Source organism: Littorina saxatilis, linkage group LG1 (genome assembly GCF_037325665.1).
Source record: "Littorina saxatilis isolate snail1 linkage group LG1, US_GU_Lsax_2.0, whole genome shotgun sequence".
Taxonomy (NCBI): Eukaryota; Metazoa; Mollusca; class Gastropoda; order Littorinimorpha; family Littorinidae; genus Littorina; species Littorina saxatilis.
In genome coordinates this window covers 58,478,083-58,496,823 of record NC_090245.1, presented here as the reverse complement: position 1 = coordinate 58,496,823, position 18,741 = coordinate 58,478,083, and the positions used below count along the sequence as shown (strand labels likewise).

General features: G+C 39.3%; 1 protein-coding gene across 1 annotated transcript in view; it reads right to left on the bottom strand.

Moving 5' to 3' along the window:
- Positions 1–18,741, bottom strand: part of LOC138975342 (coiled-coil domain-containing protein 171-like) — a 47,269-nt gene that overhangs the window by 27,626 nt on the left and 902 nt on the right. Inside the window, exons 2-19 of the mRNA XM_070348007.1 lie at positions 14,480–14,615; positions 12,019–12,124; positions 11,452–11,531; positions 10,861–11,035; positions 10,176–10,288; positions 9,370–9,458; positions 8,709–8,749; positions 8,154–8,248; positions 7,412–7,504; positions 6,180–6,274; positions 5,395–5,460; positions 4,386–4,524; positions 3,644–3,746; positions 3,011–3,132; positions 2,732–2,821; positions 1,915–2,076; positions 1,007–1,045; positions 111–278 (exon numbers count right to left, since the gene is read on the bottom strand). Of these exons, the coding sequence (XP_070204108.1) occupies positions 111–278; positions 1,007–1,045; positions 1,915–2,076; positions 2,732–2,821; positions 3,011–3,132; positions 3,644–3,746; positions 4,386–4,524; positions 5,395–5,460; positions 6,180–6,274; positions 7,412–7,504; positions 8,154–8,248; positions 8,709–8,749; positions 9,370–9,458; positions 10,176–10,288; positions 10,861–11,035; positions 11,452–11,531; positions 12,019–12,124; positions 14,480–14,575 (1,872 nt within the window). The 5' untranslated portion in view covers positions 14,576–14,615. The remainder of the gene's footprint in view (positions 1–110; positions 279–1,006; positions 1,046–1,914; positions 2,077–2,731; positions 2,822–3,010; positions 3,133–3,643; positions 3,747–4,385; positions 4,525–5,394; positions 5,461–6,179; positions 6,275–7,411; positions 7,505–8,153; positions 8,249–8,708; positions 8,750–9,369; positions 9,459–10,175; positions 10,289–10,860; positions 11,036–11,451; positions 11,532–12,018; positions 12,125–14,479; positions 14,616–18,741) is intronic.

The following is an 18,741-nucleotide window of genomic DNA, read 5'->3' as shown; positions in this document are numbered from 1 at the left end:
TCCATTTTAAGACTCCCTCCTTAATAAGACCTGTTTTTCCCCCAGATTTTGGAGGTCTCAAAGGGGGGGGGGGGGGGGGGGGGGTTCAACAGAATGAGTTTTGGCCTCACCTTGTCTTCGGCCCTTTGCAGTGCGTCCACAGTGTTGGACACCTGTTCGTACACCATGTTTGTCAGTTCTCCCCACGACATCTGGTTGAAAGGTTTCTCCTGCTGGCTAACCACAAGTCTGCCTGCCAACAGGCGCTGGTAGAGGCCATGCAGGAATGCCAACTTCTCCTGTAACAGGCGCAGATGTGATGGTGTCTTCACAAAATCACCAGAGAGGCCTTAGCAGGGGTGACAATAAAAGAACACTTTTTAACTCTCCCCCTGGACTCACCCAAATTACTAACTAGGCTTTAGCAGGGATGTAAAGAGAGAAAAAAAAGACTTCGTAACTCATCCACTGGAATAGTGGTCCTGAAAAAGTCACTAGTCCACCAGAATTGTATTGGTCAATCAGTGAGACCCAAAAAAAAAGAACACAAATGCTGGATAGAGTTTGAAAACCATCTGTAAAACTAATTTGTCTGGCAAATGAGCAGAAGATTGCAGGTTGTTTGCCAGGTTTTTCAGGTGCCTCTGGTGAGTGGACTTTTTTTTTTAGGCACACTTGCTGAGATGTTTGCTCTATTCCAACAGCAACACAGTAAGGGGAAAATATGAAAAGTTAAGAATGTTTACCCTATTCCACTTGCCCTTGACAGATTTTTAGCCTAACCCCCCCCCCCCCTCCCCTTGAAAAACAAACACACACAAAAACACTGCAAAATCTTAAATCCTTTTTTTCCATAGAGAAAACCCCTCTTTATGATGCCTGCAGCAAATGACTAACCTTAACTGTGCATGCCACAGCTGTCTGCTATATGTGGGTGGGGATGGTTCCTCAACTATTTATTGGTAAGTGCTTTATTGTTCTTCCCAAAACAGAAATGAAGATGACCAATACAAAGGACTGTCTTTACCTCATTTTCCTGTTTCTGTCGCTTGACCAACTTCATAATCTACAAGCAAAAGAAAATGTCAAGCATTATGACACATGGGTTCTAAAATCATCTACACCTCAGAAAAATACACAACAGGGTGATGAAGGAATACAAACCGAGCTGGCAACAGAAAAAGTCTATGAATTAACTTATTGTGGAACGTTCTTTCAACATCGTATGGCATATCACATTTTCCACTATATTGCAATCCTTCCCACTACATTCCAACAACTTACCTTTCTTGTTTCATTTTATTCTTCCCACTACATGTTGTTTCAATAACATTCAGTGGCAAGCACTGATGAGTATGTAAAGCTGATGGAGACAAACTTTAAATTTCTCCTCTACTCCGACTTGGGATTCGAACCTGGATGAAAGGAAGAACCCTCATCTCCTCTGAGAGTTCCTGGATGCAGATCTGATCTTTTTTCCACTCACACCATAAAACTAAAAGACTTTCTTTCATGTTTACTTCACTTTATTATCCCAATGCTGGGAAATTCAGGTCGCTTCCTCCTAGTGGAAAGCTAGCAGCAACAAGAGTTGCGCTACCCAGGTGTGTGCATGTGTAGGTGTAATTAGCCACCTGTACTTATAGCCGAATAACAGTTTTTTTACGAGTCATTGTGGTGACGCAGGGGTGAGACATGGACGCCGTCTCTGAGTCTGCACCGAGTGTCTGTCCCGGCCTGGATTGGAACCCATGACCCTAGGATCACAAGTCCAATGCTCTACCAATTGAGCTACTCGGCCCCGGTTTTGCAAACACTACCTCAGGCTGCCCCAGGCTGTTTCCATCTGCATTCAGTCACTTCACATTCTCCTTTCAGCCCACGTCTCACAACATCAAAACAATAACAACACTATAAGAGGAAAAAGACACTCGCCTCCTCTGAGAGTTCCTGAATGCGGTTGCGATCTTTGCCTTGGCTGGAGGCGGTGGTTTCCAGGCCGGACCGAAGCTTGCCCAACATCCCCTCCAGTTCCCCGTAGCTGGACCGCGCCTTGTTCAGCTCCTTGGCCGTGCGTGTGTAGTTCTTGTGGGCTTCCTGCAAGATGTCATCGTGACTTCTTAAAGTGTTTCAAGTACTTACAGGGAAAACACTGAATGGCGTTTAAGCTACCCTACGAGTTGTGTCCATGACAGTATAAAAGTGTCATAAAGTTTTGGTTCTTGGTGGCGAACAAACATCAATACAAAGTATTTGCAAGGAAGATGTTCATATTCGTTATCGCAGGTTCAAGCCCTCTACCTAAAAAGCCATCACAGGTCTTCAGCAGCTAAACTTGTTTCTCCTTCGTTAATGGCAGAGGCAAAATGCTATAGGGTGTACTTTGCAGTGTACACTTGCTCCACTGTTCAGCGAGTATGTATGGGAGAACCTGGAAACATTTAGAAAACTTTCATTTTATGACAGTCGTCCCTATTGCACCATCTCTGTGTTGACTACAATCTCAGCATGTCAAGAAAAAGCACAAGGTAGGCAAACTTTCATGAAATAATTCTTTTCAAAAATTCAAAGGAGCAAGAAAGACAAGGCAAGAAGCATGCAGAAGCTTGAGTAAATAAAAGCACACACCACACAACAAAGTGCTTGAATTCAAAGCCTCAGTCTTTTTGAATGTTGGAAATGATAAAGAACGTCAGAACAAACAGAAAATAAGACGGAAAGGGAGAAAAAAGAGTCTGAAAAGTCTGCTTACCTCAAGGGATTTGTCTTTTGACTTGATCATTTCTCTGCATACTTCTAACTCCTTGGTCTGTTTCTCACATGTCTTCTTTGACTTGGACAGCTGAAAAATAAAATATAGGACCCCTCAAACACCAACCCACATCCTCTACCTGTCTCACACACACACACAAGCATGCATGCAAGCACACACACACAATCTCTCTCTCACACACACACACACACACACACACACACACACACACACACACACACACACACACACGTGCAAAATTCAAAAGACAGTCCCTACCTCCTCCGTGAGATTGTCCAGCTTGCGGCGGTAGGTAGAGAGTGTTTGTTTCAGACTCTCTGCCAGGGCAGCTGGTGACAGTGATTTCTTTACCTTGCTGTCCTCCTTCTTGGATTGAATCCCTGATATTGAAAATAAGACAGAGTAAGGAATAACATACATCAAACATTGTGGTTCCACAAACATATTTCCCCTTTTTAACCTGTTTGTCAGGCAAGTTTAGAGTTTGGGGCCTTGCACACCCACACAAAAAAAGCAGTCCGAGAGGTAAACTTTCTGAAAGTCTTTGGTGTGTATAAAAACTATTCAAGGAAGCATGAATTTCTCTTCAACTCCATATTTTCAGTCCATTTACAATTGAACGAATTATACTTGCGAGTGCTCATTCTCTAAGGGTCTTTACATATCTTGCTTCTCTAGCATTTCATGGTTTTAGTATGCCAGCATGTGATTAGCTTTTGATTAATTGTCTATTCAAATATTTCATTCACCAGCATACAGAAGGCACTACAGAAGACATCATTGATATCCAACTCAACTGTAACAGAACAGGCTTGACTATGCGTGAACTGTTTGCAATATCCACAACATATATGTAGAACCAATGAACAAATAATGACAAAAGCAGCATACTTTTCTTTCCTTTATCCTCTGTATCGTAGTTCATGACAAGGAATTCCAGTTCTTTAAAGGCTGTGCCGTAGGATTCCTCTAGAAATGCTTGCCGTTTCTTGGCCTGAAAGAACAGTGCTCATCATCATTTTGTTTTCTACAAAATCAAGAACAAAGCATACACATACAAGTTCACAATAACTGATCAAGAAAAATAGGAACACAGAGAGTATCAAATCTACTGCCTAAATAAGTAAATAAAGATATATGCAAGAAATGTATAACAACTCTATGAGAAGATCTGATAAACGAAGGGAAGTAAGCGCTCTAAATGCATATGACAGGTGTAATAGAGTAAGTCAGAGTTATGCGGAACCTTTCTCCTGGCACCTGAGAGAATAACAAGCATTAAAATGAACAAGCGACTTTCATCCACTATGAGAAGAATTAAATTTCTCATTTTGTATTGTGTGCATCCTACATTTCCTTAATCAAGCGCAATTCAAGATAACAACATTTTCTTAAGTAGTGAGCTTTTTATTGGTTTTACTGAATAATTTATTCCCTTTTTTTCTTAGCCAATGAAATGTGCGAACTTTTTATTCCCTAATCAAAGTCTGACTTCCAAAATATCTATGAAATTTTCATCTTCAAAATATATATTTTTTAATCACACTTTCAGCTGTGCCGTTTGCTTTTATGCTTACCCACCCAAAGTTTAATAAAACAAGTCTATCAAAGCAATTCCTCATTGTTCTCTCACCTTCCCAAGTTCTGTTTTCAGTTCATTGAAATTTTTCTGGTGCACCTCCAGTTCTTTGGAGAGACTGCCGATGACAGTCTTCTTTTCCTCAATCTCTCCACTCAGCTGCCGTCGTGTCGACATGTAGTCTTTCTCTGTCCTGTGCCACATATCACAGAGAACTTGCATATTGAATGTGTATATCAGTGTTCAGAATTTAAGGCCATCTGATGAGAAGACAGGTACAAATACAAGGCATCTTTTGAGATCAAGCTCCTCTTTTGCGATACCTTCACTAACTTTCCCCTGTTTCTGTTTTTAAATCGTGTTCTATACTTATCTCTGCCACTAAATCTGAACATCTCTTGTTCTGCTCTACTGGCTAACTTTCCCAACTGCTTTTGTTCTTTTCTGCCATTCAATCTGAACATCTCTTGTTCTGCTCTACTGGCTAACTTTCCCAACTGCTTTTGTTCTTTTCTGCCATTCAATCTGAACATTTCTTGTTCTGCTCTACTGGCTAACTTTCCCAACTGCTTTTGTTCTTTTCTGCCATTCAATCTGAACATCTCATGTTCTGCTCTACTGGCTAACTTTCCCTATTGTTTTGGTCCTTTTCAAATTGTGTATTATACTACACTGTAATCCTAGCTGACTCTCGTTCGAAGTTTTCTTGTTCTAGTCTTTTGACTCCCCCCCCCCCCCCCCCACCACCATTTTGTAGACCACTTGATGTGTACTGACTCTTGAACATTATTGGCCACTGTCAAATAACATGCAGTGTTGTTCCCAGGCTTCGGTCATTGACACATACTTTTTCGATTTGACGCATTAATTGTTCTGACCACTGGCAGGTCGACTGTCTGCTAGTTTTGACATGTAGGAGCTCTTAGGAGCTCTTCTGACTGAAGAATTGCATTGTCATCAGGACAATTGGACCCATGCATATCTTCAGTCCAGGTCCAACTGACCTATTGTCCTCTTAGTCTGGTAACAACATGGCACATGTATGCCAACATGCCTGACTTACTTGTCCAGTTTGTTCATGACTTCTTTTTTCACCTTCCTCTCCTCATCATACATCTGTTCCAGCTCTCTGAAAATAGTGAAGGCAAGTGAACAGTGTCAGAAAAAATGGGTACAAAAACCCCTTTACATCCTTCCAGACAAAACCTGGGAAAAACTTGCAAGGGCAAATTCAGCAATGTAAAAGGGTTAAATTTACAGGTGAAAAAGCTGCGGAAAAAAACAAGACCCAAAATCCCAAAGGTAGGCCTTGGAATCTATTGTCAAAAACCAATTTCAATAACCAAAATATTAATGAACGATTTTTACTAAACATATTTAAATAGCTTGGGAAATAGTTGGTAACGGTGCTGGCTTTGAAACAAGTTGTCGTTACCCGCTTAGGTATGACCTCGACTTATGGCGAGGGATTTATTTCCCAGAGTCATCTCTCTGTGTCACAAACTCTGCCATGTGCATGATGAAGATCTCAATGTCAAAGCAAAAGTCTCAGGTCTTGGAAAACTCGATTACACAAATGCAGGAAAAGAAAAAAAATAGGTAGAGCGGCTCTGTTGCTGTACGCTGTCCCCAGGGATATCAGGCCAAATTTCATTGAGTGAATTCCCCAAGGACAATAAGATATATAAAATAGCAAACATTTAACTAGCACATGTCTTTTTTACTATCTTTCTTTCTTAGTCTATAAAAGCAAAAGTTCATGATAGAATTCTGATATTGAGCTTTTCAAAAATTACCAATTTGTGGACAATTCTCAGCCTGCTTATAAACAATGCAACAGTTTCAAACCTGATCTGCTTGCTGAGACGTTCCACAGCGCGATTGGTTTCAGCGTTGGCAGACTTTTCCACTTCCAGTGCTCCCTCCACATCACGTACTCTCAGCTGAAACAAGAAAAGCAAATGCTAATACGACTCACCTTTTGTCATATGTATACACATGTACATGTAATATGAATAAAAAAAGTTAAAAAAATACTTGCTGTTCTAGCGTCATACAAAAAATGTTCCAGAGAATGCTGCTTTCCTACTTACTGAACCTAACTTCTTCTTCTTCTTCTGCGTTTGTGGGCTGAAACTCCCACGTACACTCATGTTTTTTGCATGAGTGGAATTTTACGTGTATGACCGTTTTTTACCCCGCCATTGAGGCAGCCATACGCCGTTTTCGGAGGTAGCATGCTGGGTATTTTCGTGTTTCTATAACCCACCGAACTCTGACATGGATTACAGGATCTTTTTCGTGCGCACTTGGTCTTGTGCTTGCGTGTACACACGGGGGTGTTCGGACACCGAGGAGAGTCTGCACACAAAGTTGACTCTGAGAAATAAATTTCTCGCCGAACGTGGGGACGAACTCACGCTGACAGCGGCCAACTGGATACAAATCCAGCGCGCTACCAACTGAGCTACATCCCCGCCACTGAACCTAACTTCATTTTGATGTGATCTGAATATTTCCATTCAGTTATCCAATCCTCAGAATATCCCACAGGTACAAACCTGCCCCAAGCAAAAAGCTCGTCTTGATGCTCATTAAAACCTACCAGTATCTTGAATTTGGAGGCTCTAGCTAAGATTGCTCAGGTGAGTCAAAAAGTCACACCATAGCACATATAAATTCAGGACAGTCTTACAGGCCTGGCCGCTACTCTACATCAGTTATGAACATTAAAACATTGAAAGGCCATAGATCAATTCAAAATTCTAACAATGAAAATGATAAAAAATCCAAGAGCATAAAGAGTGTCTTACTTTACAGACGTACAATGATACTGCAAGTCTGTATTACAGTCTGCTTCTTCTCCTTCATTTCCTTTGCCTCTTTTGTTGTTGTTATTTGATCTTATTGTTCTCAATGACAATACAATTCCAAGCTACAGAGGTTAGTTGTTGCTTTTTAACATCCCTTTTACTGTTACGGCTATCCGGGACTGATGGAAGTTTACTTCCTTTCTCATTTCACAAGCTACAGAGAAAGGGAGAGAAGCCGAATGCTGAGCAACAGAAAACGATACTCACCTGAACAATTTCTGAGTTGAATTTGGTTTCAAGATGGGCAGCTCGCTCTGCCTCTACTGTCTCCTCCAAAGATTTGATCTTGACAACAGCCCCCTGCGATACAATCAAGTGGTAATCATGTTACAGATTCCAACCTGAGAAAAACAGAAATATACACGCCTGCACACATATGTGACCCTCCACCACGAAATGAGTCGCTTGTCACCTCGCGCGGTTCTGCGCTAGGCTTAATATTAAGTCCGGGGAGTGTCTGGTAACAGTGTGAAGATCACCTTCGTCACAGGCTTATAACTCAAACAGTTTTCGCTCTTTTCTAAAATGGTTTTCACCACTGGATAGAGCATAACAAACTCTTTAGGAAAATGTAAAAATATGAAAATCATGCAAAGGTGACATGCGACTCATTCCGTGGTGGAGGGTCACACATATAGTCTTGTAATACAGTGGAACCGTCCTTTTAAGACCCCCAGAAATCTGAGAAAATCAGGTCTTCAAAAGGAGGGAGTCTTAAAACGGGGGTTAAATTGCAGAGGTTATGAAGAAAAAGTCTGATAAAACAGGGTCTTAAGAGAGGGAGTCTTAAATTGGGGGCCCTTAAAAGGGGGGTTCAAGTGTATGGTGCTTCTGATCAGATTTCTTACTTGGTAAAGCTAGTGGTGTCTGAAATATGCAGTCTTGTGACTGTGTGTGCATGTTCTTCTTGAATACCAGATTGTGCGTGCACATTCCATTTCTGACCTACCTCGAGGTCCTTCTTCAGTCTCTCTTCCCGTTCCTTGAAAAACTTGATTTCAGACATAGCTCTCCTCAGATCATCAGACTGGTTTTTGTGTTCAGCTGAAAATAAATAAATAAATTGATCAATCAATAAATCGATCAATCAATAAATCGATCGATCAATCAATCAATCAATCAATCAATCAATCAATCAATCAATCAATCAATCAATCAATCAATCAATAAAGACATTCAAGCACAAAATAATTATCTAAAAAGAAGAAGTATGCTGACAGGTACGTTTACTGCAAAAACTTGTATTGCTCATTGCAAAATTGTGTGTAAATATTGCATTTGCCAGCTGCCGTAAGCATTTTTTTGTACCACTGACACAAAAAAGATGTGTTTCAACCGACACAGATCACTCAGTCAGGGCAGGATGACACCTGTTCACACCATTCTATTATCAATGCTACCTCCAATATTCCCATGCAAACACATTGTAGTCTTTGGTGGTATGATTCATATTCTGTCAAGATTAAGACGACGAAAGCGACAGTTTTCACTTGGATACACTTACATTCAAATATGTGAACTTTTTCTCCAAAGTCATTGATGGTCCTGTTAAGAAAGCAGTGACAAAAAAATTAACAATAACAAAAACACATCACAGCAGATTTCCTCCTTAAAACAACAAGAGGGTTGTCTAAACATTTTGAACTTTTACTTAGATACAGTGAAACTTGACTCTAAGACAATGCTTTCTCAGATGGTCTCTTTATAAAATCTTTAAACTTATCTTCATTTAAGGCACGTTCTCTGATAAGGTCGGAATTTTGGTAGTCTTTAAAACAGGGAACCACTGCTGCTACCAATGGAAGAAAGTTAAGATTGTTTAACTTTCTGGATGGAGAGCATAAAATGAACAGCCCGATCTATTATAATTAAAAAGACACAAACATACCAGGTTTAAATGCTAAAGCTAAATCAAAAGTGAAAGATAATATACTACATCTCAAGTCCTGCAAGTAACCTTGACACTAAACATAGCAAGAGGAATTCTTGGCACTTGATATAATTGTTTCGGTGATACATCAGAGTACCCAACTTGACCAGAAATATTAAGCTCTGAAGGTGCTAGTGCACCTCGGCACACAAAGGCTCTTGAATTTTTCATGGGGCTTTTGGAGAAAAAAAACCCCAAGCAATGGCAGAAAAAAAGGCAAAAGCAGAGAACTTACATCTCTTGATGTTGTGCGGCAGCAGCTATACGATCCCTCTCATTGCGACATACTTCCAGCTCTGCTTGCAGTCGTGCCGCTTCTTGGTTCTAGATGTCAGGCAAATGTATATTTGTTTAGCAAAACTGATTGTCAGAAAACCAGGATACAAGTATGATAGGCAAAGTCAGTCAGTTTCTCCCATTTCTGTGTCCCTTAAGCATAAATCCTCATTAATAAGCCAGTGTATAACAACCCTACTTTCGGGACAATAAGGTGCAACTTTTGTCCTGCGCCATATTGACTGGTATCGCCTTGTGTATGGCTAAAGAAAGAATACAGATGTACCCATATCTCTACACAAAGAAACGGAACAGTCCATCTCTAGTGATATGCATGTTTCTGCTTCTATGATCTGGACAAAGTTTCCTCTCCGACATCAAAGGCGTGGGTCTTAGGTCTCATAGTTAAAACTTGGTCATTGACCCGGGGTCACAAGTCCAAACAGCACTGAGAATGCAGACTCTTTGATCTCACCGCGTATCGGAAAGAAAACGTATTCTTCCTTTGACCTGCAGCTAATACACTGGATGCGCCTGTTGTTTGGATTTTCAAATTTTTAACCTTAAAAGTGGGGGCTGTGCCTTTTACAAGGACGCGCCTTATAGTCCCGAAAATACAGTATTACAGTGGGTTTGAGTGTACAAGAGGGTATGCCTTTACCCAGTTATCAGAGTTAAAAAGAAGAGGTCGCGTGGTCTTCCATGACAGGTTGAAACGGTGACTTGGGACCAAAATTGAGCGGTCTTTGGTCCCGTTAGACTCACCCTGGCTGCTATTTCAGCCTGCAGCCTTTCTTCATGTTCGCTTGCTGTTTCCTTTGTGTTTTCAAGTTGTGTTTGAAGTCTCTTCACCTCATCTGTCAGGTCATTCATCTTCTCTGTAATATATGGAAATATAAGATAAGTCAAACAACAAAAATAAATCACATACACAGTGCTGGCCATACATGAAAAAAAACCAAAGTAAAAAAACAAAGTAAAAAAACCAAAAACACATCCTAAAACTACCAATGCATGCTGCTTTCTGCAATTAAATCTGAAAGTGGCATATCATTTTCTTTTGCCTTATGTGTCTGTCTGCTTCCTCTATCTTTTCTTTTTTGCTTCTGCCCGCTGTAATCTTCAGACATACGGTATTAACTTGCTTAAACATATTTAGAACAGTGATCATGCTATCATCTTACAAACATGACAAATGTGGGTTGTACATCTCTTATTAAAAAAAAAAAAAAAAAAATGTTTGTCTGAATTAATGTGATCATATGAAAGCTCACATCCAACAACTGGACGTCACCAATTACCTGACACAGCCTTGAAGGTATGACCAAAGTCAACTTCCTTTCTTACATTCCTTTGTTTGGAACAGCTTAACATTGGAAATGAATGATTCTTTGGTAGGCATAAGAACTGCACAAAAATCTTAATAATTCCTACAGAATATCACACTTACGTCTCAGTTCATCTGCACTCTCCTGCAAGCTAGACTCCCTCTGAGTGAGTTGCTGTTTGTATTTAGCCACCTCCCTCTGTGACTTTGTCAACTCAAACTCAACATTGTGGCGCGTAGCTTCTCCTTTCTCTATCTGCGCTCGCAGTTTGGCCAGCTGGTTTTCCAAGGATCCAATCTGAAACGGAACAATTGGATTGCCATAAGATCAGTACCAGAAGACGTAAGATACATTATTGTCCCAAAGAATACAAACTATGCACATACAATTGTGGCTCCACTCATCTAAAATTAGATATAAATAGACAACAAAAAGATAAAAGCATCTGACATACTCCAGACTATCACACATATACACAGAACCATACTTACTCCCTCCTTACATCCTATAGTTTGTTGTACATAAACACATATTGTGCAGATGGGCTCCTGGTGCATAACACCAAGAACCTCAATAATAGCTATATATCCACAAGAAAAAACCCTACTAATTCTGTAGGCTGTATCTGTGTGTGCGTGCATGTGTCTTTGTAAGCCTGAAACTGTGCCTGTGCTCCAGTGTCAATGTGTGTGTGCATAAAACTGCATATTCACCTCTTTGTTGCTTCGACTGGTTGCTTCCAACTTCTGTTTTTCTGCTGCATTCAGTCGCTTTCTCACCTGAGTCACCGTGTCTGAAACAAAAATGAAATTTTGAACATTCCCAGTATTGTAACATAAATGTTTTTATATGAAAAACTGAAAATCCAATCTTGATTTAAAACAACGCACACATATATGGGTACATCTCTGGTATAATGCCCGTCTATCCTCAATGTATACCGGTACTGTTTTCCCCATGTTTATGCTGTCTTTTTCAAGTGCAGTCTGCAACAACCTCCACTGCCAACCACCAAAAAAATAGGTGCACGTGCGGTATGAAGACCCTGCCTGAAGATTTTTCTGAACCACAAGCAACATAAGATAATCATTAGGCTTCACAGGTTCCAGAGTGTATTGTCTGGCAGCATATGGCTGGAATGCTTTTCAAATTGTCTGAATTTCCAGACCACATACAGCCACACAAACCCATGCCAACACTCCTAAAGTAGTTTATATCTTTGCTTCAACAAACTGATGATGACTGCCTAAAATGCAAGTATATATTGCAAGATATCTGACCCTGTTCAGCATGAAGATCCAACTTGAGCTGCTTGTTCTGTATCCTCAGCTGGTTGATGTCGTACATGCTGTAGCCTGACGTGTTCATCGGAGATGGTACTTCATCCTGACAGAACCAAGCAACAGCTGAGATTAGGTTATCGTTCTTGCGACACTGACATTACATATGTGCACGTCCTAGATACTGGGAAATACTATGGGTTGTCAACTTTGAATGACTGTCACAATATCTCTGAGCAATGGATGACAAAGGGGATGCTTTGATGTCAAAGGGGATGGATTTGACTTACTGTAACAACCAAGTTTGGGTTTCCAAACATTGCTGTGGGTTTTAAACGATTTAATTTTTAGCCAAAATGCCCCCAAAACAGCACCTAAAACTGGGACAAAAATACACCAGTCTGTGTTGCAGCTGTACATAATGGAGAATAAAGCTCTGTGAATTTTATTGTGATGTTTATGGGTCAGCTGAAGGATTATTCTCGACATACACACTCAAGAATTACATCTATTTTTCTTCTTCTGGGAGTTTGATCGGCAAAGAAAACACGTAATCGTGGGTTACCGTCGTTTCCGGTTTCAACTTCATCAAAAAATGCGATCTGCTGAACAAAGGAAACCTCAAAGTTATTCAAAGTCATTATTTATTTATTTCAACAACATTTAGGTTTTCAAAACACAGCACTACGGTAGGAAACAAATTTATTTCAGCTTATAATCGCGCTTGAATGTACCCCACCCTTGTTTCGTTTCCATCTGTAACCCACGAAAGCATGGCCACAGCAGACGACAAATCCCGCATTGCCTATCACACACGCGTTGTGAGATCGCGGGAACACCGTCGAAAGTTCCATTCATGACGTTTGACCCGGTCATGTGAATAGACAATGAGAATTTATCCACCCAATCGTATTCGTTTCCGGTTTTTGAGACGTAACTCACGACAGACCACGCTGTATCTTCACTGTTTGAGACCTGTAAAATCTTTTTTGACAATTGTAGCATATATTCATCGACGAATTTTGCGATATTTTGCTGATTAAAGCTTGATCTGGTGCAAAGTTTGAGCAGCACATGTGTTCTCATGATCGGCGCCATTATGAAATTTTCGATTCTTCTGCAACGCACGATCGACAATCGATTAATTCTCTCATTTAGGATTGTCGCTTATGGAAACTTGAAAATTTCAAACTTTCATGTATGCATAGTTATTTATCTATGTAGTCCACATGCAATAATCAAGTTTTAGTTCTTTTCTTTGGAAATAAAAGACATTACGAACTATGGTTTCCATGAAACTCACGACAGTATTATCTCTATACACATAAACCCAGTGAGCACAGATCGAAAACTTTTTGCTCACTTAAATCTTTCTATCATGTATTAAAACCCAAAAGGGTGCCCAAAACGCTAGTTGCTACATTTGACCTACAAAAAAAACTTTTGCGCCTGGACATTGCGTGGGTTACGGTTTCCACTTTCTACTTCGATCTAGTTAACTTATGGAAACTTGTAATTTCAAACTTTCATGTTTGCATATTTATTTATCAATGTTGTCCACATGCAAATTGCAATAATCAAGTTTTAGTTCTTTTCTTTGGAAATAAAAGACATTACAAACTATGGTTTCCATGTAACTCACGACAGTATTATCTCTATACACATAAACCCAGTGAGCACAGATCGAAAACTTTTTGCTCACTTAAATCTTTCTATCATGTATTAAAACCCAAAAGGGTGCCCAAAAGGCTAGTTGCTACATTTGACCTACAAGAAAAACTTTTGCACCTGGAAATTGCGTGGGTTACGGTTTCCACTTTCTACTTCGATCTAGTTAACTTATGGAAACTTGTAATTTCAAACTTTCATGTTTGCATATTTATTTATCAATGTTGTCCACATGCCACATGCAATAACTGAGCTAAAGTTCTTTCCTGTGGGATATTGAAGCCTAAAGTGGAAACCATGTAACCCACGACATAGAGCGTACTGCATGTGTCTAATTGTCATTTCTAAAGAAACCCCGATATGAAAGGTCCTCTCTTTGACAGAAAAAGATACAGGCATGTCTTTTGCACTTAAAAAAGAGTATTTCACTCAATTCAGTCCTACTTTTTTTCCTGGTGTCCATGTCCCATAGTTGTGACCCAGTATCTAGGATGTGCACATATATATAGAACCAATTTAAGCCTATCTAATTTAAATACTGGTTGTTATTATCAAATTCTGTGTACTATCACAATTTATCAAGATACCAGCTTCCTTTCAAAGTAACTGCACAATACAGGAACCACTACCTATCGTCACATAATATTAACAAAGAACACAATGTAAGTTTTTGGGGTTCTTCTCAGCCTGTGGGCATGTAGTTCATCACATATGGAGCCTGCACAAGAAGACCATAAAAAGGTATGGTTGTACCAGAGAAAACAATCAATACAAGAATGAAAACTGCACAAACCCTCTCCATATCGCCCATGTCTCCATTAACACCGCTCATGGACCTTGTACTTCCATTGTCCTCTGAATCTCTCTCTACACCTGCGTCGCCGTCCATAATGCGTTTGACTGTTTTAGAGTATTAACTGTCTCAGTGTCTGAAAGAATAAAAAGAAGAAGAAAAAATGCAAATAACAGTCAATCAATCAGACAGACACAACAAGCAAGTAGGCATAAAAAAGTATTGTGATCATAAACTGTAAACTGTAAACATGGAACACAATAATATTAAATTTTCAACTGGAGCACCTTGTCTAACTACAATGTAGTTGAGGACAGGCACAATACTGAGCAATGAAATTCTGACATGAGCATCAAAAATAAAAAATGCTCAGATGGAAAAGTCTATGATTGTAATGGGAGCTAAAAACACAGCTTTACCGGAAATAAAAGTCAAAACATAATTGCCTTCATGTCTCTTTCCTTTATTGATCGTCAATCATAGGTATGCATGGACAATGATGTAAGTACTTGGTGGACACCAACTGCAAGATATTTCTATCAAGTTAAAACTTTTGGAATCTTTGATTTTGTCTAGTGTTTGAGTTACATTTTATCCATAAAATCCAGCCAGACAGCACCTACATTTTGTGTAAATCAATTGAGCAAGAAATAGTTGTTGTGAAGACACCATTACTTACATCATTTGGCAAGTCCATCACTTTTTTACAAGAACAAGATTAGGCAGCATTGTAATGCTGCTGATTTAATTGATCACCTTTCTGGTAGACCATGCAACACAACTGAAAACAAAAGTGAAGGCCTGAAAATAATATGGCAAGTGAATCAGATGTAGCGTAAGTTATGAAGACACCAAGCGTAAGTTATGAAGACACCAAAATTGTGAAGTCTGTTATGCTTGAATTCTAGTACTCTTGAAATCTCATCTGGTGTGTAAGAGGTTCCTGATACAGTTTGAAATGATCTGACTCATTCGATTCATTGCAACAATGGCAGATATTCACAGTTACAGGCAAAGTCTGAAAATTATTACGTAAGTTATTTTTGACACCTGAATTGTTGTGTCCAACATTACCAACATCATCAATTATCATCGTTTCACAACTGATTATTTTTCTTATTCGCTTGTTTTCTTTTTCTGTTTTCTGTAGCAGATAACATACGTAAACATGTTTTGATTTACATTGTATCTGCCATCTACCACAAGGAACTGAATTGCTGATTGCGTTGGTTCGAGTGACACGAAACGAAAATGGTGTCAGAAATACGAACGTAATCTAAAACAAGCCACACTATTAAAATGCAGGAAAATGTAACTAATATTTCCCCTTCACAGCTTTCTTTATACAAACTCGAAGAAACTTTAAGTCAATCACAAAAATATAAACTTTGGTTCAAGAAAAGGTCAAATTTTCCTGACGTTCGTATTGAAAGACACCAAGAAATGTCGGCAGAGTGGCGAGAATGACGAACGAAATCCACTAAGTTCAGCATCAATTTAAACAAATGCTGGTGATTTTGCATAAAACATGAACAAAAGTAGTTGCCTGTTGGGTAACTCAACTGAATACAGCAAAATCAATTAGGGATCGATGATTCTTGAAGTTCGTCTGTCTGAAAAACTCTTGAGATGTCGTAAGTTTGCGCGAAATGCCAAAGACACGAACAACTTCCAGGTCAAAATACCTCCTCTCAATGCATTGTGGGAAAGGTGAAGGCCATTTATTCTTAATCTGTGGAAATTTCCGCAGTGCATTGAGTCGATTGACATTCGTTCGTGTGCCTGTGTCGACTTCGCGTTAGATTTTGGAAGTGCAAAAACGTAAGTAACGCAGTGACGCAAAACGTCGGATATTGCCTTTTACACATTCTTTCACAACGCTAGGTCTTTTGATTGCTTTTATTTGTGCTAGATTGTGTCATTTTATTCAGTAACTTCCAATTATCAGTGGAAATATCGAGTTGCATGTGAAAGATATGATGATGGTATGGACTTAGATCAGCGTGTGAAGTGAGACACGAAGCATTACTTACAGAATGCAATTTTTTCGTCTACGCTAACGACACATTATACGTTAAAGAAAGAAAATGAGCATATCTAATTGCTAAATACACTTAGTTTGACCAAAATAAATACAAACATGACACTACAAACTGCTTCACTTACCATTGTGCTTTCTCAAACAAGACCACTCATTTTTGTCAGGTTTCAGTGGCCATTTTAAGTTGTATTTTCAATGGAAAATAATCAAAAACAAAATAACCATCAACAGAAAAAATAATCTGTAAAATGATATTAATTCTTTATTCTCTCTTTAATCACAATACAACAACATTAACAACCAGAAGAAAACAGTTCTTTGCATAAAAAAATCCAGAAAGTGGCTACCATTGATTTTGTACTTTTTGCTCAGTATTGTGCCTGACCTCAGTTAGAAAAGAATAAATAACAAACAAGAAAGGTTACATTTTTTTTTTTACTTTTAATTTAAAAGACAACACGTTCACAAAAACCTTGGCCCAACAACCTTTGAAGTGGACAAACAAGAGACATGACACTGACAGAAAAAAAGAAAAAGAAATGTTGCTTTGAGTTTGACTGATCTTTGAATGTGCCCAAGATGGTCGTAGCAGTGACAAGACAATGGCGCTAAAAGAAATGACGTCAGCGTTGAACAAGTGAGTTTACGTAAAAGACAGAAAAAGCTTGAGTGCGTGAAGGCACATGTTTGTGAACAGGAAAGTATACACACACACAAAAAGTGAAAAGCAGATAAAAGAAGCTGTACAGAAGAGATAAACGTGTAGGTAGCAGAACACCTACCACAGTATTAGGAGTAACCCTGGAAAGAGAAATCTGGGATCAATACTCTATCCAGACACCCAAAAGGGTACAGGGATGGCCAAATCAATCAGTAGCAAGGGGCGAGTAGAAAACCTTCCGGGCTAGTAGAAATAATGTCTGGCAGCTCGCCCGGCTGGCCAGTGAAAATTCTGGCCATATGCAAAACAACTTTCGGTTAACTATTTAGTTTCATTTTTTAAACAAATTAAAGCAAAATAAATTGCACATGCAAAAACTTCTGTAGTCTGCAAAATCACAAGATTCCTAACTTGGACGTGCTTTTGACATTTTATTCGGGCTGCAGCCTGGCTGTTACTACTTTCACTTCTGATTCTAAACATGCATCATATATATTTATCATCAGATGTTCTCGCGTAAAAAAAATAAATTGAAAAGACTGATGCTGAAAAAAGGAGAAAAACAAACAGAATAAGGAAGAGAAAAAAAGATTGAATATTCAAAGAACACTGCCAAGTGATTGCCGATAGTGGAGAGGAGCACATTTGAGTTGGATGAGAAGACTATAACAGGGTTCCTGCAGGGCAGAGCTGATACAATTCAATGAGTTTTCAAGGACATTTCCAGGACCAAATAAATGCTTTTCAAGGACATGATTTTCCTCAAATTAATGCAAAGCACCAAGCTTACCTTCAGTTTTTCAAGTCTGCAAACTATTAGTCATTCCGTAGTTGTTTCCCTTGCCAACTTCCGGGAAGGGAAGCAACTACGGGTGACTAGTAATAGTTAGTTCGTCTACTTTCGTTTTCACTCGATCTTTTATTCTCCCAAAATGTGTGTACTGTATTTGACGAAAAAAAGGGGGTTGCATTTTTTTGTAAAATAAGACAAGCTGCTGACAAAATGTGTAGGCAACACTTTGGAAAAATCAAGTACTTTTCAATGACTATTTAACAAAACTCTATTTTCAAGCACTTTTCAAGGCCTGGAAAAGGTTTACCAATTTTCAAGGAGTTTTCCAGGGTTCAAGGACTCTGTACGAACCCTGCTATAAAAACCGATCAGTTAGAGAAAAAAATTCTACTTAACATCTAGCCTTAAAAAAAAAAAGAGTGAGACAAAAAGAAGGAGAGAGAGAGAGAGAGAGAGAGAGAGAGAGAGAGAGAGAGAGAGAGAGAGAGAGAGAGAGAGAAAGAGAGAGAGAGAGAGAGCGAGAGAGAGAGAGAGAGAATTGAATTGAATTGAATTGAATTGAACTTTATTTAACAAGGATTAAGATTTAAGGCTTCGTACGCCTTTTCTTACAATCTGTCCTTGGGTGAGCAAGAGAGAGAGAGAGAGAGAGAGAGAGAGAGAGAGAGAGAGAGAGAGAGAGAGAGAGAGAGAGAGAGAGAGAGAGAGAGAGAGAGAGAGAGAGAGAGTAGGGAAGCATAAATTCAATAACAGATGAAGAAAAATGG